This window comes from Erithacus rubecula (assembly GCF_903797595.1).
Source record: "Erithacus rubecula genome assembly, contig: SUPER_Z_unloc_2, whole genome shotgun sequence".
NCBI classification, from domain to species: Eukaryota; Metazoa; Chordata; class Aves; order Passeriformes; family Muscicapidae; genus Erithacus; species Erithacus rubecula.
In genome coordinates, this window is record NW_027635860.1 from 13,856,298 (window position 1) to 13,884,118 (window position 27,821).

At 39.1% G+C, this 27,821-nt stretch overlaps 1 protein-coding gene and 1 long non-coding RNA gene across 9 annotated transcripts in view; one reads left to right on the top strand and one right to left on the bottom strand.

Moving 5' to 3' along the window:
• The window catches only part of APC (APC regulator of WNT signaling pathway), an 87,295-nt gene extending 70,382 nt beyond the window's left edge, over nucleotides 1–16,913 (top strand). For all 6 annotated transcript variants that reach the window (XM_079331157.1, XM_079331158.1, XM_079331156.1 and 3 more), the window contains 7 exons: nucleotides 2,272–2,650; nucleotides 3,771–3,866; nucleotides 4,432–4,571; nucleotides 5,577–5,654; nucleotides 7,574–7,690; nucleotides 8,329–8,543; nucleotides 8,962–16,913. In XM_079331157.1, the coding sequence (XP_079187283.1) occupies nucleotides 2,272–2,650; nucleotides 3,771–3,866; nucleotides 4,432–4,571; nucleotides 5,577–5,654; nucleotides 7,574–7,690; nucleotides 8,329–8,543; nucleotides 8,962–15,517 (7,581 nt within the window). In that variant the 3' untranslated portion in view covers nucleotides 15,518–16,913. The remainder of the gene's footprint in view (nucleotides 1–2,271; nucleotides 2,651–3,770; nucleotides 3,867–4,431; nucleotides 4,572–5,576; nucleotides 5,655–7,573; nucleotides 7,691–8,328; nucleotides 8,544–8,961) is intronic.
• On the bottom strand, nucleotides 358–27,685 carry LOC306814773. 3 transcript variants are annotated; one of them, XR_013777235.1, is made up of 5 exons: nucleotides 26,097–27,376; nucleotides 23,035–23,186; nucleotides 22,583–22,630; nucleotides 21,817–21,906; nucleotides 358–865 (listed from the first exon to the last, which is right to left on the bottom strand). It is a non-coding gene; the product is annotated as an uncharacterized lncRNA (long non-coding RNA). The 3 variants fall into 3 exon arrangements; XR_013777236.1 differs by lacking the exon at nucleotides 358–865 and adding an exon at nucleotides 27,638–27,685 and having other exon boundaries at nucleotides 16,878–21,906; nucleotides 26,097–26,609; XR_013777237.1 differs by lacking the exon at nucleotides 358–865 and having other exon boundaries at nucleotides 16,878–21,906.
• Nucleotides 27,686–27,821: the final 136 nt, after the last annotated feature.

A 27,821-nucleotide genomic window follows, 5' to 3' on the forward strand; every position in this document is an offset into this window, starting at 1 on the left:
ATGATGAGTTATGAGTTGTTACAGTAAGGAACAAGCAATTCCTAGAAGGTATTGGAATATCTGAAACCTTGTGATGTTGCTTTATAATCAATGATAAACATTAAGCTTTTTAAGAGCGCTTCTTCAAATACTTTTACGGAATCCAAATCCACAAAACAGACACAGCTGCTGATGAATTAAACAGACAAGAAAAATTTATGTAAGCCCTTCACAGCATCTGCAAATACAAGACTGCACTCAAAAATGCATATGCAGTGTGAAAAGAGAGGGAAAGAAAAGGTCAAATTCATGAGCCACTGGATCTCATACTGCCTTTGGAATCAGCAGCAGTATGGATACTGTGCTGAGCACAGTCCTCTGGGAAGCTGGACCTATTAATTTTGCATAGTGTTAAGGATTTTGGGCCCTAAAACAGTGTTACAAACAATGTTGTCATTTCAGTCCCATGCAGTTTGCACATCCTAAATGGAGCTGACATCAGCTATCTACAGTTTTCACTGCAAACTCCACAAAGTTACAAAGAGTGGGAAAGCCCTGAAGGCAAGAACAGGAGTGGGTGTGGAAAGATACAGGCAAAAACATGGGTTGAACTGAGTGTGGTCTGGGGTAGGAAATTACTAATATTAATGCCCACAAAGGGAAAATGATAGCAATTCTAAATGGAAGAGTGCATTTACAGGTGCAAAAAAGAAATGAGTCTGTGGGCAGTGTGCGTAAACAAGAAAAACAAACAGATTTTTTTGTTTGTTTTCCATGAGCTGCAACTTGGAGGCCTGATTTGGTGGCTTCTTCACCTTTATTCTCTGGCAAAAACTTTACCTTCCAAATCCAAGTAACACTGGATTATAGCTGCCAGTTGAAACATCTGCAAAGAGATACACGTAAAGCAAACTAAAGTCACTCTCTTTAAGAATAACAGGTTTTGTTTAAATGCTACATTTGGGGTTTCCCAGAGCAGGAAGACAGGATCTCCAAGCTGGGATGCTAGGCTGTCATAGAAGAGGCTCCCGTTTCAATAGGTTTTGCCATGTGACCATACAGACTCTAAGATTTGTATTGCCTCAGCAGTCCTGTAGTGTTTAGAGAAGTCTGTGTTACCAGACTCGCTATTTAATCTGCCTGCTGCTGTTCATTTTTTAAAAAACTCGATGTGTATTAATCTTCAAGCACATTGGAATTTTGAAGATACCAAATAAAAGCATTCATTGATAGGGTAACCAGTCCAAATACCTAATTATTAGTTGGAAAATTTGTCTAATTGTCCAATTTGTCTCATTTCTTCCTTAATTACTATATTCTAGAGAAACACGCACACTGCTACTTTATAATTCCCTTTGATAGTTTCTTTATGTTGTGCTTTGCTTTTAATGTTCCTGTTTATCTTGGCTTTAGGAGTTTGGAGTTTTTAGATAGTATTTGAGATCATCCTCCACATCCTTTTATTCTGCAAAAAGTTGACTAGAATCAAATGCATTTCCTGATTGATATCTGTTACTGAAGAGAGGGAGTACAAACCAAGTAGTGCCTTGACCACAATATTACACAAAAGCCAAGGGAATCACTCAAAAATCAGTATTTTTAAGTTTGAGAACAGGGGTACTGCAACTCAAATGGGCAATGCTGGGTTTTCATGGCATGAGCTAATTTGACAAATGCTCAGTATTTTATACATACTAAATAAGCATTTGTTTGCTTTACTGTTTTATCCCTGTAAACTTGAAAAAGTATTCATTTAAGTCTTTAGTTTTACATTTGCTCTAAATAATCTCATCCATATAAAAGTCAGTCATCAGAACAAAGAATTATCTGTTAATTTGAGGTATTTTAAAGGAAAACATTAAAATACATGGATGTCAGTTTTTTCCAGCATTATGTAGACTATAAATGAAGTGTAATTCACACAGAACATGTTTTTTTAAAAAGAGATTTAATTTTGAAGGTATTTTGGTTTCCCAAAATGAAACATTTTCATTATATACTTGTTGAATCTTTTGGTATGGTGAAAATCTGGAAGTCTTTGCTGTTGGTTTTGTTGATTAATACAGTTACACACAGCTACCCCCCACTTAACAGCCATTTAGTCACTAAGCAGAATTTATTAAGGTTATGAATGCTGAAGAAGTAATAGTATTTAATTACTTTCAAATAGTACAATTTTTTTTCACCATGAAATAAGGGGGGTTTTTGCTCACATGTACCATTCAAATTTCGTTTCAATTTGATGTGTGTTTTTAAAACGTAACTGTATTTTTAAAATCATTTGACCTGCAGGTGGAAATGGTGTATTCATTGTTATCAATGCTTGGTACTCATGATAAAGATGACATGTCAAGAACATTGCTAGCAATGTCTAGCTCCCAGGACAGCTGCATAGCCATGCGTCAGTCTGGATGTCTTCCTCTCCTCATCCAGCTTTTACATGGCAACGATAAGGACTCTGTGTTGTTAGGAAACTCCCGTGGTAGTAAAGAGGCCCGTGCCAGAGCCAGCGCAGCGCTGCACAACATCATTCACTCCCAGCCCGATGATAAGCGAGGCAGACGGGAAATCCGTGTGCTCCATCTCTTGGAGCAGATCCGTGCTTACTGTGAAACGTGTTGGGAATGGCAGGAGGCACATGAACAAGGCATGGACCAAGACAAAAACCCAAGTAGGTTCTGCAAGCTGTATGAAAATGTTTCAAGGATACATTGGAAAAAGTGAACTTAGGGGAAGTTCAGCTTTAATCTGACTTCTTGTTGAATGTATGGCAGTTTTCTTATATACATATGTGCGTGTGTGTATGTGTGTGGGGTCTCTTCTTTACGTTCAGCTACTGTTAGGAAATAGTACATGTCACAGATATGATACCCCACTAACAAGCTTTTTATTTAAATCTTAGGCTTCAGCATGCTTTCCAGATAGCAGTTCTAGTGGTTTATATTTGTAATTTGTAAAGTCATACTGAATATGCACTCATTCTGTTCTACATTTTTATGGATAAACAATCCCAAATTGCTTTTCATGCAGCTGTTTAGGAGATAGTACCTTTCATTTGGAAGAAGGGCAGAGAGCACAAATTAAATAATCTCCATCTATCAAGATGAACCACTATTTATAATGTTGTATTTGAGAAATGTAAATTAATAGGATTTTTCTCAGGAAACAGTTAGAAAAATAGATTTAACCTTGGAGTTAGCTTAGTTGCTTTTCTGAATTGAGGGCATCCTGTAAGTGCAGCCTGTGGGTGTCTGTGGCAGGTGTGTGACTGAAATCAGGACTGCCTTTGTGCCTGGTGCAGTTCAGCAGGAATGGGCTGTGCAAAGCTGTTTCAGTACCATTTCTGCATTATCCAGAACCTAGATCACGAAAGTATGAACTTAAAAACTTCTAGGTTATGAAGCAAAGGGTTTAATTAGCCATTCATAAGGATATAGCACCCAAAGAAACAGAATATTATTTAATTCCAGAATATTTGACCATATTGATTTGTTTCACAAAGATTATTCATTTCTGAGAGTAGTAATGTAATATTTTTGCTTTGCAAGTTGTGTTTCTAACTCAGCACTTACATTCAGGATTCTCTCTAATATGATTTCAAGCATCAAATATATTTACAGTACACACTTACTTTAGTAATCGTCTTAACTAATTGTGTGTTCATGGATTAGTGGGAAGATACAGACCAAAACATCAGGTGATTTATTTTTAAGATTAGATTTGTTCTGAAAAACTTACAATCTAGACAAAATCATGTGAGAGGTACTAATCGTTACCTGTTTCTGGATCAGTGCCTGCTCCAGTGGATCATCAGATTTGTCCTGCTGTGTGTGTTTTGATGAAACTTTCATTTGATGAAGAACACAGACATGCAATGAATGAGCTTGGTAAGATCATATTTGAGCAGCTTGCTAGAAACCATGGTACTCCTTGTGCATGTCACTGCATATATGGCTTTTTTTACTAACAGTTTAAGCTATTAATAACAATTCAATTGTGTTGGTTGTTGCCCCCTAAGTGCTGAAAGCAGTTGAAATTAACCACACCATTTCCTAGCAGATAAATTATTATGTCAGTTACTGTTTTTACTGGCATGAATTGTGAATTTTGTAAGAGTAGTATTATTGTGGAAATATTTGCATTTTGCAAGTATTGCACTTAAAATGGAGACTACTTCCTAGAATGGGTTGATTTTTTTGGTTGGTGTTTCAGTGGGGTTTTTTCATCCTGCATTTGTTCTTGTTTGACAGCCTGAACTTTTTTAGTCCATGCATAGTAATTTCCATGCACGCAGTTTTAGCAATTTGTATGTCTTTCTGGGCATTGCGGTTTGAAGACATTTGAGGTTTGTTCTGTACATAAAAGCACAATTTGTTCCCTGCTATATGTGTTCCGTACTTACAATATTAAAGTACAGATATTATTCTTTTTCTTATCTGAATCTTTTTAAAGGAGGTTTGCAGGCCATTGCTGAACTGCTGCAAGTGGATTGTGAAATGTATGGACTCACAAATGACCACTATAGTGTTACTCTAAGGAGGTATGCTGGCATGGCTCTGACAAACCTGACTTTTGGAGATGTGGCAAACAAGGTGAGAGCAGAACTGTAAACTTGCAGTAATTTCAGTTCATAGCTGTTTGAATTACAGCTCTCAACACAGGTGATTAAAATCTCCAGGATAAGATGTTGAGTTTAGACTCAAAGCAGGAGTTCCGCATACCCCCTCATTCCATCTTGTTGCTGACAGCACTACAAACAGAATGTTGTATCATACAAGTATGGAATTGGCTCTCAAATCACTTCTGTCACTAAAAGCAAGGATTTTTATCAGTTGACCTGATTTTTTAATGAGAATGAGGTTAGTATGGCACACAGTGATTTTATAGCGACTGGTTCTGAGAATGTTGAACTAAAATTCATAATTGGGTCAAGCTTTCTGAAATTTTCAGTTATTTAACAATACTGTCACTGTCTAATGAAATTTTTCAAACCTCTTCAAGCTAGAGCTTGCTTTGAAATATCTGGATCAAACTGGGCACTACCTCAGTCATTATAAGGGAAAATTAGTTCCCCTAATTTCTGACAAGGATCTTTCTTTCAAAGGCTAGAAACTTAGATTTTTGACCATATTTTGCCAGCCTGTGGATCTTAAAATTATTCCATACTGAAGACTTACCTTTCTGCTCTAGAGGGAAGATGTATCATCAGTAAACGGAAATAATAGACTTCAGAGAAGTCAGGATTTGTTCCCACACTAGGCAGTAGGTAACAACACACTGCTGGCTCACAGGGCATTTTATCCGGTGCAAAGGAAAGAAGGCTTCTAAATTAGTAAAGGTCCAGATCATGTCCTGGAACTGCTGTAAAAAATACAAAATTTTAGCACAATTTTACAACGGTATGTATGTATTGAAACTGATAGCTATGCTGAAATTTGTAGTAGTTGTAAACCAAGTATTTTTTGTTGACAACATATATACTAAGTTTTTATAGAACTTAGATATGATTTGCTTAAAATATCAAAATACTGTGCAGAAGCAGTCATCTAACCTGCTGTTGAATACTGCTCACTTTGTTTTCTTCTGATTCTTACCAGGCTACATTATGTTCCATGAAGGGCTGCATGAGAGCTCTTGTAGCCCAGCTGAAATCTGAAAGTGAAGACTTACAGCAGGTAATACTCTTTTGAGATAAAATATTTCTTCTGTTTTCTTGTTTGCCTTAACTTTGATGCAAAATTTTTTTCATAATAATTTCATTGATTAGGAAATACATTCTTCTTGTAAAGCATTCTTATCTGTGGGATCATGTGCTGGAGTTTTTTGTGGTTTGTTTGGTTTTTTAATCATAATATATAATGGGCTATAAATCTTATTTTTATGACCCTGATCTGTAGTGTCTGTTCTAATGGATCCTGCTGTGTAAGGAAAACAGCCTCAAAATAAAGCCTTTAGGAAGTGCTTAGGGTAATCTTCAGAGCTGAGAGAGCAGAATTGTTGAAACTTGTGTAAAACTATTAAATATTAAATTATCAACTTTAATTAGTGTTTATTGCATACAAAGTGGAACAGCTCTTTAAAAGAAAACCCCTGTTTTCCTGCAGTCTGAGTGAATCACCAGATAAAAGAACAAATCTAAATAAAATGTACCTTATCTCTTAAAATGCTCTTAAGGAAATTTTTGTTCCTAAACAGGAAAAGCTCACTAGTTACAATTGAGGAAAATATTAGAATTACAGTAGGGATTTTTGGATAAACTTTGTGACATGGTATTAGGACAGGTACTGAGTCTTCTTGAAAAGAGAGTCACAGCCCCATGAGCCCACTGACTTCTGGGATGTCTCCAGCCAGTGGCACCTAGACACCACACACACAGAGCAGGAAGTCCTCCACTTAGGGCAAATTGTAAATGGGATTTAGTAAGAATATGGCAATGACTGTACACAAAAGGCATGTCCACATAACTGTATTAACCAGTCAGCTTTCAGATGTCACTGTGCCTTTCCATCCCCTGTGCTTTCCTGTGCTGAAAGCTCACCTCAGTCTGTTTTCCTGCCTTTGAAACCTCTGGGTCCTGCCATCCCACAATAAGTGTTCTGCAGTTCCAGAATCTCTTCCCCTGGATCCCACAAACTGTCCCACATCCCTAGTCCAAAATGGGCAGAGAGCTGCTCCCTTTGACTCCCCTGAGTGTTACAGCTGGGCCATAGGGTGGTGGGTCCCCTGGGAGAGTCCTGGGAAGAGCCTGGACAGGGCACAGTTCCCACCTGGCTTTGGGCTCCTGTGCTCCTCTGGCTGTGTTGAGGTGGGCTGTGAGGGGCTGGTGGCTCCTTGGGAGCAGCCAGGGCAGGGTGTTCCTGGGCCCTTCCATGTGCCACTGGATCCCTGTGCTCCACTGGGGGGTGATCAACAGAGCATTCACCACGTAATCTGAAAAGTTTGTGCATTTCTGTGACAATGAGAGCATCCATAAGCAAAAGTTTTCTATCAAATTCATTTCATGAGGAAAATGCATGCTTACAGCTGCTCATGAATGGATGGAGTTTAATATATAATGACTGCCCACTGCAGTGACAACCTATCTCCATCTAACTGCTGCCAAGTACAAGGATATCTTCTGAAGATAACTATTTTGCTTGTAAAAGGCACAGTGTATTTTTATAAAGACCTTTATAAACATCAAAATAATCATACCATCTGAGAGACAGGCAAGTGATATTGTTCTGTTGTCTATGTGGCAAAACTGAGAAAAAATAAATCTCTCCCCTGAGATGACACATCTCTAGAACAGATATAAGACTAGAGAAGAAAATCTATCTATAAGGTCTTGAAAGCCAGGAAACTGATTTCAGATTTAAGTACCAACATAGAAAACCCAGTACCTTTGATTGAACTTGATGCTGAAATGTTAGACCAGTCCAGCAGGCAACACAACAAAAAGCAAATGTTAGCAAATTTTATTTCAGTAACTGAACATGACCACTGTTAATTAATCATAGCATTTGATAAGTCCAGGAGAAAACCTGCTAAACCTGATAACATGCTAAAAAAGTATCTGTCTTGAAATACATTATTTTCCTTTCACATTTTGCAGGTCATTGCAAGTGTGTTGAGGAACTTGTCCTGGCGAGCAGATGTAAACAGTAAAAAGACTCTAAGAGAAGTTGGAAGTGTGAAAGCATTGATGGAATGTGCTTTAGAAGTTAAGAAGGTATCTTGATAACTGATTAAGTTGAATTTTTGAGAGATGCATTTATTTTACCCAAAAACACTAATGCTGTTTTACCATTTTTTATAACAGCAGTTGGTTAAACAGTTGATGTGGTAATTTGCTTTAAAGAAGAGTTTGATTTAACATAGCAGCTGATCACAGTGGAGCAATTGCATCTCAAAACTAGTATTGATCTGATCTTATTTTGAGGGTTCGCCACTTTTGCTTTTCAGTTTCATGAGCTGGGCTGTTGATAGTCTTTTTTGTAATTCTGTCATTTAATAAAAGCTCTTTTCAGTTAGTTGGAATGTATCTACCACATCTTTGGGGTGTAGATGGGAGTATATTCCATCCTAGAGTCTCCTGCCCACTGGTCTTTAAGCCTTTCCTGTCATTGTGGCAGCAAACAAGTATTGAGATACATATTTCTGATACCTCTGGGGCAGGCAGTACCAAATCTATGACTGAAGGAAAGAGCAAAGTGAGCAAAGTATGTGTGCACCGCTGCCTACACCCAGCTTACCACCCCAGAGAGCAGAATTGGAATGTACACAGCTCCTTGAAGCTAACTTGATGTGTTTCTGAGAGCTTCAAGTCAATAGCTGAAAACTTCTTCTGTCATGTTGCTGTTTTCCTAGGAATCCACCCTGAAAAGTGTTCTGAGTGCCTTATGGAATTTGTCAGCACACTGCACTGGGAACAAAGCTGACATATGTGCTGTTGATGGTGCTCTTGCGTTTCTGGTCGGCACACTGACATACCGGAGCCAAACAAATACTTTAGCCATCATAGAAAGTGGAGGAGGAATACTAAGAAATGTTTCTAGCCTAATTGCTACTAATGAGGACCATAGGTAGGTACACTCCTGACAGTTTTTAGTGGTTCCACATGTATATTTAGTGGACAGTTTCTATTACCAAGCCTTAATATGATTGCATGCATTAAGTATAGTAATTAAAAACAGTTAATATGTAGTACATTTGATAAAGTGGGTGTTTCACTTACATAACAGGAATATACAAACAGATTAAGAGCTGTTGCTTGTTAATGATGAACTGTACTAAAAGCTAACTTGTTCATATTTGTAATAGGATTTGGATAGCATTCAGATAAAAGCTAGTGGAAATATGAGTTACTTGCACTGGAGAATTCTTAATTATCATTTGTAAGGGCAAAACTCATTTCTAGAATAATAGGTTTCTGTTTTGCTTTGTCTCTTATCCTTTTGAAATGGCACTTACAGATGTTTGTTTTCAATTGCTCAACACCAGGCAAATCTTGCGAGAGAACAGCTGCTTACAAACCTTGTTACAACATTTGAAGTCACACAGTTTGACAATAGTTAGTAATGCATGTGGGACCCTGTGGAATCTCTCTGCTCGAAATGCGAAGGATCAGGAGGCACTGTGGGACATGGGAGCTGTGAGCATGCTGAAAAACCTGATTCACTCAAAACACAAAATGATCGCCATGGGTAGTGCTGCAGCTCTACGAAACCTCATGGCAAACAGGCCAGCAAAGTACAAGGATGCCAACATCATGTCTCCAGGATCAAGCCTCCCATCTCTCCATGTCAGAAAGCAAAAGGCACTGGAAGCAGAATTAGATGCTCAGCATTTATCAGAGACTTTTGACAACATTGATAATTTAAGCCCAAAAGCGTCTCACCGCAATAAGCAGAGACATAAGCAAAATATATATAGTGAGTATGTCCTGGACGCCAGCCGCCACGATGATGGGGTATGCAGGTCAGAGAGCTTTAATGCTGGCAATATGACTGTGCTCTCACCATATGTAAATACTACAGTATTGCCTGGTTCCTCCTCTTCCAGTAGAGGAAACACAGAAAATTCTCGGTCTGAGAAAGACAGGAGTGTTGAAAGGGATCGAACAGTAGGTTTAAATACCTATCATCAATCTGCAGAGAATACTGGGAATTCCTCTAAGAGAATAGGAATGCAGATTTCTACTGCTGCAGCTCAGATTGCCAAAGTTATGGAAGAAGTAACAAGCATGCACATTCCACAGGAGGACAGAAGTTCTGGTTCCACTTCAGAAATACACTGTTTGACAGAAGATAGAAATGCCCAGAGGAGATCGGCCTCTGCCCATACTCACTCAAATACATACTTTCCAAAATCTGAGAACTCAAACAGGACATGTCCTGTGCCTTATACAAAAATGGAATATAAAAGAGCTTCAAATGATAGTTTAAATAGTGTCAGCAGCAGTGATGGCTATGGTAAAAGAGGCCAAATGAAACCTTCCATTGAGTCTTACTCTGAAGATGATGAAAGTAAATTCTGTAGTTATGGCCAATATCCAGCTGATTTGGCACACAAGATTCACAGTGCGAATCATATGGATGACAATGATGGAGAACTAGACACTCCTATTAATTATAGTCTTAAATACTCAGATGAGCAGTTAAATTCTGGAAGGCAAAGTCCCTCCCAGAATGAAAGATGGGCAAGGCCTAAGCATATAATAGATGATGAAATGAAACAAAATGAGCAGAGACAGTCGAGGAACCAAAATGCAACCTACCCTGTGTACACTGAGGGTGGAGATGATAAACACATGAAATATCAGACACCTTTTGGACAGCAGGAGTGTGTTTCTTCCTTTAGATCAAGAGGGTCTAGTGGCTCAGATCAGAACAGAGTAGGCCCAACTCTTGGAATGAATCAGAAAGTAAACCAATCTTTGTGTCAGGTTGATGATTATGATGATGATAAGCCAACCAACTATAGTGAACGTTATTCTGAGGAGGAGCAACATGAAGAGGAAGACAGACCAACTAATTACAGCATAAAGTACAATGAAGAGGAACATCATGTTGATCAGCCTATTGATTATAGTTTAAAATATTCAACAGAAGTTCCGGCACCTTCTCAGAAGCCATCTTTTACTTTCCCAAAGACTTCTTCAGTGCAACTCAATAAAACTGACCATATTCCCCCAGGCAGTGGGAGCACATCAGCCCCATCAGCTGGTTCAAAGAGGCAGAACCAGCTTCACCCGAGCTCTGCACAGAGCAGAAGTGGTCATGCAAAGAGCACGTCCTGTAAGACTCCCTCTATTAATCAGGAAACTATACAAACTTACTGTGTTGAAGACACCCCAATATGTTTTTCAAGGTGTAGCTCTTTGTCATCCTTGTCATCAGCTGAAGATGAAATAGGACGTGATCAATCTACACGTGGCACAGATGCCAATAACACAATGCAGATTGCAGAACTGAAGGAGAACAGTGGGACTCTACCTACAGAAGGTGCAGCAAGTGAAATCGCATCAACAGCACAACACATCAGAACAAAATCCACTAGACTTCAGACTTCTAGCTTGTCTCCTTCTGATTCCTCTAGACATAAAGCTGTTGAATTTTCTTCAGGTGCCAAATCTCCCTCAAAGAGTGGTGCCCAAACTCCTAAAAGCCCACCAGAACATTACGTACAGGAAACACCACTCATGTTCAGCAGATGTACTTCTGTAAGTTCCCTGGATAGTTTTGAAAGCCGTTCAATTGCTAGTTCAGTTCAAAGTGAGCCTTGTAGTGGAATAGTAAGTGGTATTATAAGTCCTAGTGACCTTCCAGACAGCCCTGGACAAACAATGCCTCCAAGCAGAAGTAAAACACCACCACCTGCTCAAGGAGTTCAAGTAAAAAGAGAGGTACCTAAAGGAAAAGCAACCACTACAGAGAAGAGAGAGTCTGGTCCTAGACAGGCAGCTGTAAATGCAGCTGTTCAAAGAGTTCAGGTACTGCCAGATGCTGATACACTATTACATTTTGCCACAGAAAGCACACCGGATGGGTTTTCTTGCTCTTCTAGCCTGAGTGCTCTAAGCCTTGATGAGCCATTTATACAGAAAGATGCAGAATTAAGAATTATGCCTCCAGTTCATGAAAATGAGCTTGGAAATGAAGCAGAACCTGAACAGTCAGATGATACAAAGGACAACCAAGAGAAGAAAGCAGAGAAGCCAGCTGAAGCAGACAAAGACATTCTGGATGATTCTGATGATGATATTGAAATACTGGAAGCATGTATTATTTCTGCAATGCCAACAAAGTCTTCTCGTAAAACCAAAAAGCCTTCTCAAGCATCTGCTCCAAAAATACCTCCACCTGTAGCCAGAAAGCCCAGCCAGTTGCCAGTTTACAAGCTTTTGCCTTCACAAGGCAGATTGCAATCACAAAAGCACGTGACTTTTACACCAGGAGATGATATGCCACGGGTATATTGTGTTGAGGGTACACCAATAAATTTTTCAACAGCTACATCTCTGAGTGACCTGACAATAGAATCCCCCCCGAGTGAGTTGGCCAATGCAGACAATGTGGGTGTGGGAGCAGAGTCAGGGGAGTTTGAAAAGCGGGACACCATTCCTACAGAAGGCAGAAGTACTGACGATTCTCAGAGAGCAAAAAGCTCTGCTGTGACACCCCTTGGCCTGGATGACGACAAAACAGAAGAGGGTGATATTTTGGCTGAGTGTATTAACTCAGCTATGCCAAAAGGAAAAAGTCACAAACCTTTCAGAGTGAAGAAGATAATGGATCAAATTCAACAAGCGTCTTCATCCCCTAGTAATAAAAACCAGCCTGAAGGTGAGAAAAAGCCAACATCACCAGTAAAGCCTGTTTCCCAAAACAATGAATACAGAGCACGCGTGCGAAAAGGTACGGAGTCTAAAAGCAATGCTAGTAATGAAAGAGGCTATCCAGAGAACAGAGATGCAAAGAAACAGAACCTTAAAAATAATTCAAGAGATTTTCATGACAAATTGCCAAATAATGAAGAGCGTGTAAGAGGAAGCTTTGCATTTGATTCGCCTCATCATTACACACCTATTGAGGGAACTCCTTATTGTTTTTCACGAAATGATTCCCTGAGTTCTTTAGATTTTGATGATGATGATGTTGATCTTTCAAGGGAAAAGGCAGAATTAAGAAAAGGAAAAGAAGGAAAGGAAACTGAAAGTAAAGAGTGCTCTACTGCAGAACAGTCTTCAAATCAGCAGCCAAGTAACAGAACACAAGTTTGTCAAAAACACCCAGCAGGCAGAAGCCAGACAAAAACGTTTTCTCAGTCAGCTAAAGATATTCCAGACAGAGGAGCAGCTACAGATGAGAAAATGCAGAATTTTGCTATTGAAAACACACCTGTTTGTTTTTCGCGCAATTCGTCTCTTAGCTCCCTTAGTGATATTGATCAAGAAAACAATAACAACAAAGAAGGGGAACCTGCAAAACGTCCTGAGGCTCCCGAGTCACAGGTAGAATCCAACAGACCACAGACTTCTGGTTATGCACCTAAATCATTTCATGTTGAAGATACTCCTGTGTGCTTCTCTAGAAACAGCTCTCTGAGTTCCCTTAGCATTGACTCAGAAGATGATCTTCTGCAGGAATGCATTAGTTCTGCTATGCCTAAAAAGAAAAAGCCTTCAAGAATAAAAAGTGATGGTGAAAAAAATAATTCCAGAAACACAGGTGGTATACTGGCAGAAGATTTAACACTGGATTTGAGAGAGATACAGAGGCCAGACTCAGAACATGGTTTTTCACCTGATTCAGAGAACTTTGACTGGAAAGCTATACAAGAAGGTGCAAATTCTATCGTTAGTAGCTTGCATCAAGCTGCAGCTGCTGCATCACTGTCTAGACAAGCTTCATCAGACTCTGACTCTATCCTTTCATTAAAATCTGGTATTTCTCTAGGGTCACCATTTCATCTTACCCCAGACCAAGAAGAAAAACCTTTCACTAGTAATAAAGGTCCAAGAATTATTAAGCCAGGAGAGAAGAGTACACTGGAGTCTAAAAAAGTAGAATCAGAAAGTAGGGGTATTAAAGGAGGGAAGAAAGTGTATAAAAGTATGATCACAGGAAAAGCACGCTCTAATTCAGAAATTTCAAGTTTGAAGCAACCACAACAGACAAGTGTGCCTTCAATTTCACGTGGTAGAACAATGATCCATATTCCAGGAGTTCGAAATAGTTCTTCAAGTACTAGTCCTGTTTCCAAAAAAGGACCCCCACTCAAAAACATGAACTCCAAGAGTCCCAGTGAAGGCCAAAGTTTGACTAGTTCTCCAAGGGGAACCAAGTCATCAGTGAAACCTGAGCCAGCTCCTGTGACTAGGCAGCCATCAGGATTGAACCAGAGTGGATCAAGTAAAGGACCTTCTAGATCAGGATCTAGAGACTCCACTCCTTCTAGACCTCAACAGCAGCCATTAAGTAGGCCTCTGCAGTCTCCTGGACGAAACTCTATTTCCCCAGGAAGAAATGGTATCAGTCCTCCCAACAAACTGTCACAGTTGCCAAGAACATCATCTCCTAGCACAGCTTCAACTAAATCCTCAAGTTCAGGTAGAATGTCATACACACCACCGGGCAGGCAGATGAGCCAGCAAAACCTTACAAAGCAAACAGCCTTACCTAAGAGTACCAGTAGCATTCCACGAAGTGAATCTGCTTCAAAAGGGTTAAACCAAACTCTTAGCACTGGTGGATCAAACAAAAAGACTGATCTGTCGAGAATGTCATCCACAAAGTCTAGTGGAAGTGAATCTGACAGATCTGAGAGACCTGTTCTTGTTCGTCAGTCAACTTTTATTAAAGAAGCTCCGAGCCCAACTCTGAGACGGAAATTAGAAGAGTCAGCTTCATTTGAATCTCTGTCACCTTCCAGGCCAGATTCTCCCACAAGGTCTCAACTGCAGACCCCAGTTTTAAGTCCTTCTCTTCCTGATATGTCTTTATCAACTCATTCACCTGCCCAGAGTAGTGGTTGGCGAAAGTTAGCACCTAATCACAGCCCTACTATAGAATATGATGGAAGACCAGCAAAGCGTCATGACATAGCTCGTTCCCATTCTGAGAGTCCGTCTAGGCTGCTGATCAACAGATCAGGAACATGGAAGCGTGAGCACAGTAAGCATTCCTCATCGCTTCCTCGTGTTAGCACCTGGCGAAGAACTGGAAGCTCCTCCTCAATCCTGTCAGCTTCTTCAGAATCCAGTGAAAAGGCAAAAAGTGAAGATGAAAAGCAGCATGGAGGTTCTCTCGCTGGACATAAGCAAAGTAAAGAAAGCCAAGCACCAGCAAAAGGTACTTGGAGAAAAATAAAAGAAAATGAAATTCCGCAGATAATGAATGATCCTCAGCATTCTTCTTCAGGTGCCACAAATGGGTCTGATTCCAAAACCCTCATCTATCAGATGGCTCCAGCTGTCTCTAAGACAGAGGATGTGTGGGTGAGGATAGAGGACTGCCCAATTAACAACCCTCGATCTGGAAGGTCCCCAACTGGAAATACTCCCCCTGTTATTGACAGTGTTTCAGAGAAAGGGGGTGTGAATGGTAAAGATCCTAAAGAGATTCAAGAAAAGCAAACCCCAGGGAATGGAGGTGTTCCTGTTCGTACCGTTGGCTTAGAAAACCGTCTGAACTCTTTCTTTCAGATAGACAGTCCAGACAAGAAAGGCACTGAAACAAAGCCTCTGCAGAATACTCCTGTTCCTGCACCAGAAATTAATGAAAGTACTGTAAGCGAGCGTACTCCATTCAGTTCCAGTAGCTCAAGCAAGCACAGCTCCCCCATCGGTGCTGTGGCAGCAAGGGTGACTCCCTTCAACTACAACCCGAGTCGCCGGAAGAGCAGCATGGATAATAGTTCTGCTCGGCCCTCACAGATACCAACCCCAGTGAATAACAGCACCAAGAAACGCGACACCAAGTCTGAAAACGCTGATTCCAGTGGAACACAAAGCCCTAAACGTCACTCTGGCTCTTACCTGGTAACTTCTGTTTAAGTGCAACAACAAAAAAAAAAAGTTAAACTGATGTATTATATACAGCAGCTACTTAGAAACTTTGTTTCAAATGAAACAAAAAAAAATGGGGATTGATTTTTTTTTTTGTTTGTTTGTTTGTTTTTGTTTTTATTTGTTGTAAATAGCTTTGATTCTTGTTAGATGGTCCTTGTTCTGGAAGCCATATTTGATAGTATACTTTGTCTCCACTGGTGATATTTTGTAGGAATACCTGATTGACAGTTTGAAATAAAATTGCTAACGCAAGTGTATTTGTACAGTATGTTCAACATGTATTCCCATGTTTAACATGCATCCCATCCCGTTATCCTTTACATATTGCTTGTCACTGAAATCATGGAATAGCACAGATAGAAGTAATGCGGTCATACTGATTTACCAATAATTTCTAGATTACAGACCAACTAAACTACATCAGGGAAGAATTGGTATTATTTATGCAAAAAATGTACTCATGTTTAGTATTTGTGAGTTCATCTAACCCAATAATTAATCATGTGGCTGTGAAATTCACAGTAATATGGTTTCCGCTGAACAAGCTTTCCTAGCCTGCTTTTCTGCATGAATGGAACTGATGGTTAATTTTATGGAGTAATGATTAACATTTCCGTGGTCACATAATGTGCATAGATAGTTATGGTGTAACAATTTACACTTCCTTTGTGCTCTGAAAAAGAAAAAAAACCAACAAAAAAAACAACTGTGTAACTGTAAAACGTTGAACAAAATTATTTTACCTGAGTTAGATTTTATCTTAAAGTAGGTAGAATTTTTTTCCTATGCTGTAACTTGTTGTATATTCTGGTATTTGAGGTGAGATGGCTGCTCTTTTATTAATGAGACGTGGGTGATGTCTCAACAGAGACTAAAATGAACATTTCAGAATAAATTATTACTATATGTAAGTTGTGTGTGTTACTTCTGCATTACATAAAAATACAGGATTTTACTTTGAGATGTCACCATATAATGTGGTTGTATGCACTTAACACTTAAGGCCTGATTTGGGATAATCCTGCACCTCCAATACCTGTTCTTCCTTATCACTGGCAAATGGCTGTTGTAGGATGCTTTTAACATTTGCAGGATCAGGCCCTAGGTCTTCTGTAATATATTTGTAATTGAGACAGTTTCACACATCTCAGGTGCATAACAAGGCTAAAGGCAGGGTATTTCCAGTAGCCACGCAGTATAATTGTTCTCACGACTGCAAGCCTGAAACAATATTGTATCTATACAAATAATATTTGTAAAACAAAACATTTTTTGATTGGGGATATAATGTAGAATGTGAAATAGTGAGTATAAGATGAAATTTTGCTTCTATTTGCGCTTTCTGTGCTTTTATTTTTTGTTTTTGTTTTTTAATTTTTTTGTTTTTCAAAAAATTATGAAGGGAAAAATATCCTAAGAATCCCATGACAGCAAGAAATTTGTTACTGTAGTAGAAAAAGATTTTATGCAAAACATGACATTTCCTGCCTCAAACCTTTTTTGATTCAAATCTAGATTGTGCTAGAACAAAGCTGAAAAAGAACAGATTTGTGCTTTAAAAATACAGTGTGAATTTATATGAGGATTACTTCAAAGTAGAGACATGAGAGAACAGAACACTAACCATTCTATGCATGTTTAAACAAACTATGAAATTAAATGGTATATCGGTTTCATTGTATCTCAACTAGACTGTTTTAAAGGTAGCTTTCTAAATAACTGATATGTCAGAATGCCCTGTTTTCAGGAAGCCCTGAAATAGAGTAATGTACCTTTATGGTAGCTTGAACACAGTTGGAGAGTATATCACTTCTGTGGCTTTTGTACTTCTGATACTGAAATGAATCAGTTGAATTTATTATAAATCATGCACTGATTTAGGAACACAATCAAGACACTATCAGCAGACAGAAGTCAATTTATATAAAAGCCAGTGCCAAAAATACCTGTTTGGCAGATGTGGTATCTTACTTGTTCTTCTGTTCTTTGCTTCCTGTCAGATTTACTGAGAGACATGCCATGTTCCTGTATCATCTCATGAACCTGTTAAGCAGCACTCCTCATGTTAGCATTTGAAATATTTTGCTTACAGTATCTTCATTAAACTTCTAATATGAATACTATTAGTGTCCCTTTAAAGATGAGACAGAAACAGATTATGATGTGTGTAGAGTCAGGACTTCCTGCTGGAGTAGAATACAGAACTCCATCCTTGAGTTTTAAATGAAAAACCACTTTAGTTGTGTTGTTTGTTTGTTTTTTATCATTATTTTGTGCTGGGCTTTTAACAACTAATACAAAAATATATGACATAATTCAGAATAGTTGTTTACCACCGGCATTGCATATTTGTCCTGTCATTTAAGAATTAAAGATAAACTCAGTCTCAGAAAATAAATTCTGGTTTCAGTTCTGTTACTGAGAAATGACTGGAATCACTTTTTTAATCAGAAGATAACGTGAAACTATAAATAATTGTATGCGTATCAAACACCAGAATGTCTTTGAAAATTATAGTGGCTTCTTGATACAGACTTGGGGATACTTCATGATCATTATAATTGGAAAGTTTCTCTTAGTATCCACTTAAGTAAACCTATATTTGTAGAAAAGGCAGGCTAGAGAAACTTTCCAACTATAAGGGTAGTGATACACTAAAATATGCTTCCCATGGGAGTTGTTAAATTTCCATTATAGAAGTTTTAAGAAGAGGTTTATGAAACATCTCATAGGGATGGACTGTAGTATATTTCATATTGCCTGTGTGCAGAGATGGGTGATCTTTTGAAATCTCTTCCAGATCTACATTTCTCTGATTCTTTATCTAAAATACTTAGTATCCACTAAGAGCCTTTCAGAATATTTAAAGACATCCATGATGTTTGATTTATGATGGGGATATAAAGTTATATTCTATAAGCTTAACTAAAAACAGATCCCAGAAATATTAAGTCAAAGACACGGAAAATGGTTGCAATAAGTATATTTGGTCTTGGATTTTGTTAATGATCTCAGAGTCATGATAGTCAGATTTGATTTATGCTGCTAAAGATAACTTCTCATTCCTTGGTTTCATTTGTGTGAAGTTGCCACAGCAGGTAAAAGGACATTATTTTTGTCAAGGCAAAATAAAGAACAGCGAGCTAAGGAAACCAAGACTCAATTTCTTCTGGGACGCACTGCCTTTCTACCAATTTTGGTAGAATTTTTTGTGACTTGTACTCAGACCTTTATTTGTCCTTGAATAAGCTTATCATATCTAGTGCATACCAAACTTATACATAAAAATCAGTTTATACTGAAAAATAACTCATAAAGCTCATTTCAGACTGTCTTCTAGCTTTGTCCTCTTGATGTGAAAAGCAGAGATCTGAGCTCTCCAAAATTTGTAATTAGTTCACTTTTTAAAATGTGCTTCCATTTCAGTTTCTTGCAGTGTGCCACAGTTAAGGTTACTGCTCAGTTTCTATACAAGCTCCTCTGACTAAATATTGCAGTCTTAAAAGGGGAACTGATTTATTTCTATTTTTCATGTGCAGTTATATGTCAAGAGTATTTCCCCCTGAAAGATGAAAGATAATGCTCACAGCTCTGTCTGATATGACAGCTTAAAAATTGAAAGCCTTGCCACAGTGTTCTGATGAGACTGGAATATTGTTTGAAGCAGGATTTGGCTGCAGAGTACAAGTATAGTTTATGCTATAATCGTCAGTGAGCTGCAGTATTCTTATATAGACTAGTACCTTTGATGGCTTTGGGAAGTTAGCTGCACCGTCTTTGGTAAAGGAAGAGAGATAAAAAAGAGACAGGTTTCAAAGAGAGTCATGTTGTCCTAGGGATGTACTTTCCTTTTTTCCTTAGTAAATTACATAAGCTGCACCAGAGAGAGAACAACTTGTGCACAAATTAATGAGGCATTATTTTGAAGTATACCAGAAGACCACAAAACAGCAGAACCTCTGCTTGATAATCTGAAAACTGAATTATTTGATGTCAGCTTTGGAGTACTTCATAGCTGTCCATCCCCTTGATTCCCTTAATAGAAGTTGGTATTACCAAGAAGGATAGCTGTGTTAGCTTTGTCTTTCTTGATAATCATACTATTTCTAGAACCGAAGAAATGGCATGTGCTGTTCAAAGAAGTTTTCTTCTTCATTCCATGCTCCTGGCTATGAATCCTGGCTCTTACGTGACTTCTCAATGGACTTGCTCACCTCTTACCTGCTCCCCTGATGGGGTAAGTAGGATTAGTGCTCCATGGATATGCTGAATTTACTCAGTGCATAATTGGACAAGTGCCACCTGAGCCAGCAAAAAGAAAATAAAATAGCTGGGCTGGTTGAAAAAGTTGGAATAGTTTCCTTTATAGGAGGTCATTGGATCGAGCCATTACAGGCAACTTTAAAGCCTATATGCCAAGGTTTCAGACCTTCACCCATTTTGACACAGCAAAAGCAAATTAAAGTTGGATTTTTTTCTTTTTTTAAACAATTTCTGCCTAATTGTCTCTAGTGCTTTGCATTTAAATATCTCATGTTCAGTCCTTAATCCTGGAAATTCTGACAACTTCAGAAGTATTATATCAGTATATGGATGTAGAAAATATATATTTCTTCATCAAAAATACTCCTTCAAAAAGAAGTCTACCATACTTAAACTGGGAGACAGTTTTTAGATTTACAATATTAAATTAAATCATTCCAGTAAAAAGACTTATTGCAACTATTTTTTTCTTAGAAGAGGCTTGAAGAGGGAGGTAACATCTCCCTTTCTTAATGAGGTCAGTATTGTAGGGATGATCTGGAAAATGTTTAGGTGGACTCTTCTTACAAGATCTTCTACAGTTACTAGATGCCTCCCAAATGTCTTTCCCATCTCATTTTCAGGAAAGAGTATGAACAGCCATAAAAGCATCACTGAAAATCACATGTAGACTTCCACCTAACGTAACTTCCTACATCTATAGAAATGCCTTGCAAAGTTGGATCCACCTGTGTGACAGCTTTGTTCTTGATGAGATGTGTGATTTGGATGAAGCTGTGAATCAGAAGTGAAGTGTCAGTTAATGTAAAGCATGACTTTCTCCACATGTTTAAAACTCCGATGACCTTGATACCAAATTACCCAAGTGTATTCACTCTCTGGTTCCACTGCCATCTCCTTTGCACTTTGACATTTAACCAGAAGAGATGCCCATTTTTAATTTCATTTCAGATCACATTTAGAAATAAGATTCCTGCATCATAGTTTCCTATATGCAGAATAACAGTTTGTATCTGTAAATGTGTTTTTATAGAGAATGTTACGTAGCTAAGGTTGAGTTTTTAGTCAGAATGGTAAGTTACCTGCTTACGTGTTGTGTTTGGTTACATATTGGAAGTGCAAGGGAAGTTGGTGTGGTGCAGAAGAGCTTTAAGAGTTCACAACATAATGCAGTGTCAATTAATTTGTGATGCCAAGATGAATTTCCTGCTGTCAAGTTTCAGTTTACCAGATGTGCTGTTTACTTACTCTAGGATTGGGGAACGCCTCCCTAGCATAGTTTTGCAAACTACCTTTCTTAGGAAATTTCCATACAGTTACAGGCTTCAGTATGAGTGAATTTCTGCCACTTCAAGATTTAAAGAAATTACTAGAATTTTGCTGTTTGTGAAAGCATCCTTTGCTTGAGTGGCTTTAGAATTGCAATTAGGATATCAGGGAGATGTAGAGAGAGATGGTTCACTCAGTAAAATGCACTTCTGTCCAGAGCTCAAGCCATACAGACCAACAGTATATCTAATGCCATCCTTTCTGGTGGGATCTAACATGAATAAAGCTTGTGCTGGTTCTCTGCAAGTAAACTGTCATCCTGTGAGATCAGATGAATTTGCCCACCTGTAAATGTTGTTTCTCTTGAACAAACTCAGCCCACAATTATCTTTCCTTCAATTTTGTTGTTTGCTTCTGCCTGAGATGCATTACTGTTTATATCCTAACTCTGTAATTAATTCTTTCTTCAATTATTCTAATGTATTTTGTTTCACAGTATACTTATTCTGAATTTAGTCTTGCTATGCATAATTTATTTATTACATGCAGTGTTACATAAAATTTCCTCCTGATTGCACCTTGTGAGAGTGGAATTTTTTCTTGGCTTCTGCTGAAAGTTAGATGTCTGTCCACTGTATCATAAATACTATTTCATTTAAAAAGGAATTTGTTGTTAAGACACATCAGTAATTCAGTGTATCAGAACAAGTGCTCTAAATAACCCCATGCATTTTCATTTTAGTGATACTTGCATTTCAGATAAATAAGTGGAAAAAAGAAGCTTGAAAACTTGGTTCAGCAGTAGAGTTCTCTGTTCTCTCCTTTTTTCACTTTGGAAGGAACTGCACAAAACAAAATCTAGTTCTGATACAATGTAATTCCATTATCCCTCTGTTACTTACAAAAGTTTCACAAGGCTTAGTTCATGAAGACTCATAAGCACAGCAGAGACTATTAATTACAAAGTCTTTCTTTCCTGTAATGAATGCATTCTTTCATCCAAATTAGACCATTAAGGAACCTAAGTCGATTAATTCCCAACACACATATACATACATATTTATATTTACATACATATTTTACACTTCCCTATTCACTTTAGACTTTGACAGAAGTATTTAAACTAAAAAAAGGGCATTGTTGCTGATTACTAAGGTCCCCTTATTTTCTAATAGTTGTAATAGTTCTAATAATTGTACCACTTTTTCATATTAATTGCTAATTTGAGGACTGATTAGCTGGTATCTGATTTTCAAGTTGTTCTAGAAAAAACTGCACTTAAGTCTTGGTTTATATGCAGAAAATGAAATTGCCTTGCTAGAAATTTAAATGTTTTATTAAGCATAATCATTATTAAAAGCATTATAACTATTATCTGAAATTTTAAGTCAGGGATCATAAAAACAAGTGGACTTTGATGATTACATTAAATACAAATGCCTAATTCTGCCCTTTTGTCTCTAACAATCCTCTGTACAAAAAGCACACTGGTAGCAGGGAAAGGCTTGTGCATCTTACCTGACTGTTGCTGAGGTCTCAGATGGCACACATTCACATTGGAACTAACTGTGGAAGAACACAAAAACATGTAAAAATTAAGCCATAATATGAGTTATGAGAAAACTCCTAATTTTTAATTAATTTTTGGTAGTGGTATTTTGTTCTTCCATTGGGTGATGAAAAGAAGTTGGCATCCTTTTTTTCCTACTATACTGAGCACCTAAACAGCCGTGATGGATTATTTGACCCTTTCAAGTGTTTTAAGTGGCATTGTTTAACCAGAATTGGCAACCAAGCACTAGCCAGTCACTCACTCACCTCAAGTGGGATGGGGGAGACAATCAGAAGACTAAAAATGAGAAAACTTGTAGATTCAGATAAAGACAGTTGAATAAACAGAAAAGGAAGAAAAATACAATAATAATAATAACAATGTACAGAAACAAGTGATTCACAATACAGTTGTTCACCACTTGCTGACTGATTCCTAGGCAATCCCTGAGCATGAGCCTCCAGCCCACCTTCTCCACAGGTATATCCTCAGCATGATGCTGTAAGGTCTGGAATATCCCTTTGGCTGGTTTATGTGTCCACCCCTCAACTTCCTGTGTCCCTCAGGTCTCTTCCTGGCAGGGCATGAGAAACTTACTTTAGCAACAAAAACATCAGTGCATTTTCGACATTTTCGTATTAAATTCAACACAGTACTGTACTATTTACTGGAAAGAAAATTAACTATTGCAGCCAAAACCAGAACATAAATAATTTTAACTTGTTGGAAGTGAAAATCTAGCTGAAGTGAAAGCTATGAAGTCAGTGTAAATACTGTATTACCATGTCACACATAGATAAGTGATGACTTCTTTTGATCTTGGAAGCTGGCTGTACACAGCTGTGAATTTACACACCTGTCAGCTGCTTTACAAGGCTAAAGCAGAAGGACAATGAATGGGTGTAAAACTGAGCTCTGTACTTAAGAAATACAATCTTTGCAATCAGAAGGAATGAGAGATGGGTAGAAATCCATGGTTTTCCACTTTGCCAGTTCCATTGTGGCCAGCTAATAGGGATTTGGATAGAATCTTGGCAATGTGGTGCCCAGCATTCTCCTCAGGATCTCAGTGAAACATTTGTATATATTGTTTGTACTTCCTACATTAATTTATGCAAGTCAAGGCTTGAGTCTAGGTGACAAAATTCAAAAGACTTTTAGCTCCAAACATCATAAAAGTCAGGCTGGTTGTTTAAAGGCCACTTGTCAGCTGCTCTTAGTGGTGCAGTACTTAAACAGATTAAACATTTCAGCCTCAAGTGGGTTTAGAACATCCTATGCTCCTTAAATAAGGTATTTACGTTTATAGTCCTCTGCCATTGAGATGAACAGAAGTGGTGCTTCTGCTGATTCATAAAGAATGCTGTGTTGGTATTCTTTGTATGGGCATGAGGCAGTGCCTCTTCTGGAAGCACTTATGTAGCAGACAGGATTCTGGATCATTAAAACCAAAAGGTAGTCTATGGATTCAAAATCACAGAATGGCTTGAGTAGGAAAGAACATAAGAAATACTAGCAAAATGAAAATAAATGGAAGACAGCATAATTTACTCTCTATGCTGTTGAAAATTCACTGTTAGATAAACCTACCTGCTACTTCCAGTTTGAGTTCATGAAGTGTTTTGCATGATGAAAGTTCTGTGTGCTTTTTCCCAGCCCTTATATTTTAATTAAAGATACCATTCTGGAATTTCATTTACAAATATTGTGAAGAAAAACCTTCGCATGTTGCCCCCTTCACTTCAGTGATCATTGAACAAATCAAGACTTCCCTCTACATCCCTGTTCTGCATTTTATCTGCAGTCCACTACAGAGCTGTTCCACCAGTCCAGCTGAAAATCTGCCCTCTCCTGAATAACTTCACTACTCCTATTATTATGTAGGTGTTGTTAGCATGTTTAGATTATGGAGTGTAACCTCCAGTGAGAAGCTGAACATGGGTGCAAGGTCTGAATAAGCAAACACTGACACTTTCAGTAAAACACTATCACATACAAGCTGTGTCACCTCAAATCCTCTCCATTTTCTTGGGCTCTCACTTCCAGTTAGGGCATTTGCATTTACCCCAGAATTGCAGCAATCTCACAACCACTTTGAATTGCTATTCCGTATTTGCACAGAACACTTGTTGCTGGGTTGTTTTGTTTAGGAATGGGTTGTCTTCAAGGTTTGAGGGGGATTTTGGTTGGGTTTTGTTGGGGATTTTTTTTTTTCTTCTCCCAACACCCCTAACAGTAAAAATAGAGTCTCAATCAGGACATCTGACTAGCTAGTGACAGTGTACAGAGACAGAATTCTCTGTTCTAGGGTTTTGTAGTAATCCTCATTCCCTGCCCCTTCCCTTCCACTGCAGCAGCCACAGGTGGAACAACCTCAGCAAGTTATACAGTTTTCCAAGACCAGTATCCCTGCTACTACTTTCCAAAGGCACTATCTGCAGTCTTGGTGTTTTCCTGCAGATGTGTACAAGTCCTATCTTCACCAATTCTTCAGCAATTTTACCTTCTCTTCACACTGTTTTGAATTGCTTAAAAGCTGTCAGGTGTTGAGCGCTTCATTCCATTTCTGAGTCCAGGGCCAGCAGATACTCAGGAGATGCATGCAGCTATAGTGTGCCTGAGCTGGAATGCTTCGTGACCTACTTCTGTCTCTGAATTCCTCAGGCTGGAAATATGCAGAATTCAACTCTGAAATGTATTTCTTATGACACTAGAACAAATGCAGTGATTGGACGCCATATACTCAATGAAGTCAATCTGCAGTGATGATGGGGATTAAACTGACATGTCTCTACTCACTGCTTCATTTTAGGCATCCTGGTTTCAAGATATTGTGAATTCTAGCACCCACAAAGGAGACTGGTAAGTAACAAGATCTGCAGGAAAAAAAAACCTATGCTTCTACTGTGTGGTCAGTTATGTTCACCATGTCATCCAATCATCCAATTTCACAAACTCCATTTCTGACAATTTTAAAAATATTTTTCCATCTGAAAAAGATGTGGAAAATAATTTTTGTCTTTGTACCCTTTGTATTTCAAAAGTGCTGATACAGGCTATATGTCTTTTGCAACACTACATTTAAATAGTTTTATAAATAAGCCATTAACAATCAACCCCTCTAGCTAACTTTGAGAACTGATCTTCCCTACTATCTTCCTGATCATTAAGAAGCTATGAAACAGCACTAGCCTTTTAAGCTAGAGAAAGAGGACTCACCCCTCCTTAATGATATGCCTCAACTAAACCCAAGTCCCTAATGGCAGCTCTTGACACTTTTTAGCTGCTAGGGATCTCAGTAAAGTCATTCAATAGAAAGACAAGTGTGTGCAAGTAATGGAGATTTAAAATAAAAACACTGCAAAGAAAGAAAAACACAGGAAATCCATTATCGAGCTACTACTAACAAGACGAGAACATTTTGTTGCTAAGCAACAAAATCTAAGTAATTATTTGCAATGGATTATCTCTTAGCTACACTTGCCTCTTTATCAGTCACTTTTATGGTAATATGGAGATAACCCTCATAAAACCTGTCTGGCCAAGCACTGGACAAGTATTGCATCAAAAACTTCCTTCATGACTGGCACAACTCATTTACATAACCTTGTTTTTTAGCTGAGGAACTTGTTGAGTCGCGTTTGTGAGGAGCTGCCAAGTCGCTGAGCTGGTCCCAGACAGCTGCAGTCACACTTGCAAAAGCTGCTTGCTCCTGCTGATGCCGCATAGTTGTGCTCTTCGTGTTTGCTGCACGATTTTGTGCAGAGCATTCATTCTGACAGAATGAGAGCAAAGACAGAAGACGACAAAACTGCTCGGCATTCAAAAGCCCGAATAGTAACTTTTTCATCTGTGACACCCTGATTCTTTCTGAAGCTCCTCCATAGCTCTTAACTCTTCCAAGTTTTCATGAATGGTGCTTGCAGTTCTCCCTTGGGGAAACCACTGTGTGCACTGGGTCTTAGCATCCCCTGTTCAATATTTTGTTGCCAGCTGGATGCGTTGGTGGAGCAGGAAAAAAAAAAAAAAAAGACACCACCAAATAAATACTAAATAGATACCTTCAGTTCTTTGTCCTGGTACATTGCTGCTGTATGAAGTGTGCAGCAGTGCACAAAACTACTTGTGAAATTCACAGGGTGAATGGTTGAGGCTGGCAGGGATCTCTGGATGTCATCTGGTCCAACACAGCTCCAGCAGGGCCACCAAGAGCTGGTAGCCCAGGATCACTCCCATACAGCTTTTCAGTATCTCAAAGCATGGAGACACTGCCACCTCTCCGAGCAACCTGTGCCAGTGCTCAGTCACCCTCACAGGGAAAGGAGTTTCCTGATGTTCAGAGGGAGCCTCCTGTGTTTCAGTGTGTACCCGTCACCTCTAGTGCTGTTCACTGGCACCCCTGGAAAGAGCCTGGATCCATTCTCCTTGCACCCTCCCTGCAGGTGTTTGTGGACATTGGTGAGATCCCCTGAGCCTTCTCTTATCCAGAATGAGCTGCTCCAGTCCCTCTATGCCCTTGATGACCATGCACTGGACTTTTTCCACTGTGTCTGTCTTATCCGAGGGAGCTCAGGGCTGGGCCTGACACTCCTGGTGTAGCCTCCGTAGTGCTGAGGGCAGGATCACCTCCCCTGCTCTGCTGGCAACATTTATTGTGCTGCAGCCCGGACACCACCGGCCTTGTCACAGGGACAGGTCACTGGCTCATGTTCGTATCGGGGCTCAGCAGGAGCCCCAGGGCCTTTCCTGACAAACTGCTTCCCAGCCCGTGCTGGTGCCGGGGGCTGCTCCCAGCTGCTGCAGGACTTGGTTCTCCCCGTGCTGAACCGCTGGAGGTTCCTGTCAGTCCCTTTCTCCAGCCGGCCCAGGCCCCTCTGGCTGGCAGCAGGACCCTCTGGTGTACCCAGCACCCACAGCTCGATGCCACCGCGCACGGCAGCGCTGCGCCACCATCGCCACGGGCGATGCCCCTCAGCCACAGCCATCCTGAGGCTGTGACGCGGGATGCACCCAGTACTGACCCCGTAGCTTTTTCCTTAAGCTTTAGCCAATTTTTCTCATGTTATTGTACAGGAATATTTCCTGTATACAATTAGGATACAGGAAAGGATACAATACACATTTCCCGGCATTTCTTAGATAGATCGTTCTTTGAGTCAAACACCCACGGCGGCTTGGAGCCCTCCGAACACACTTCGCGTCGCC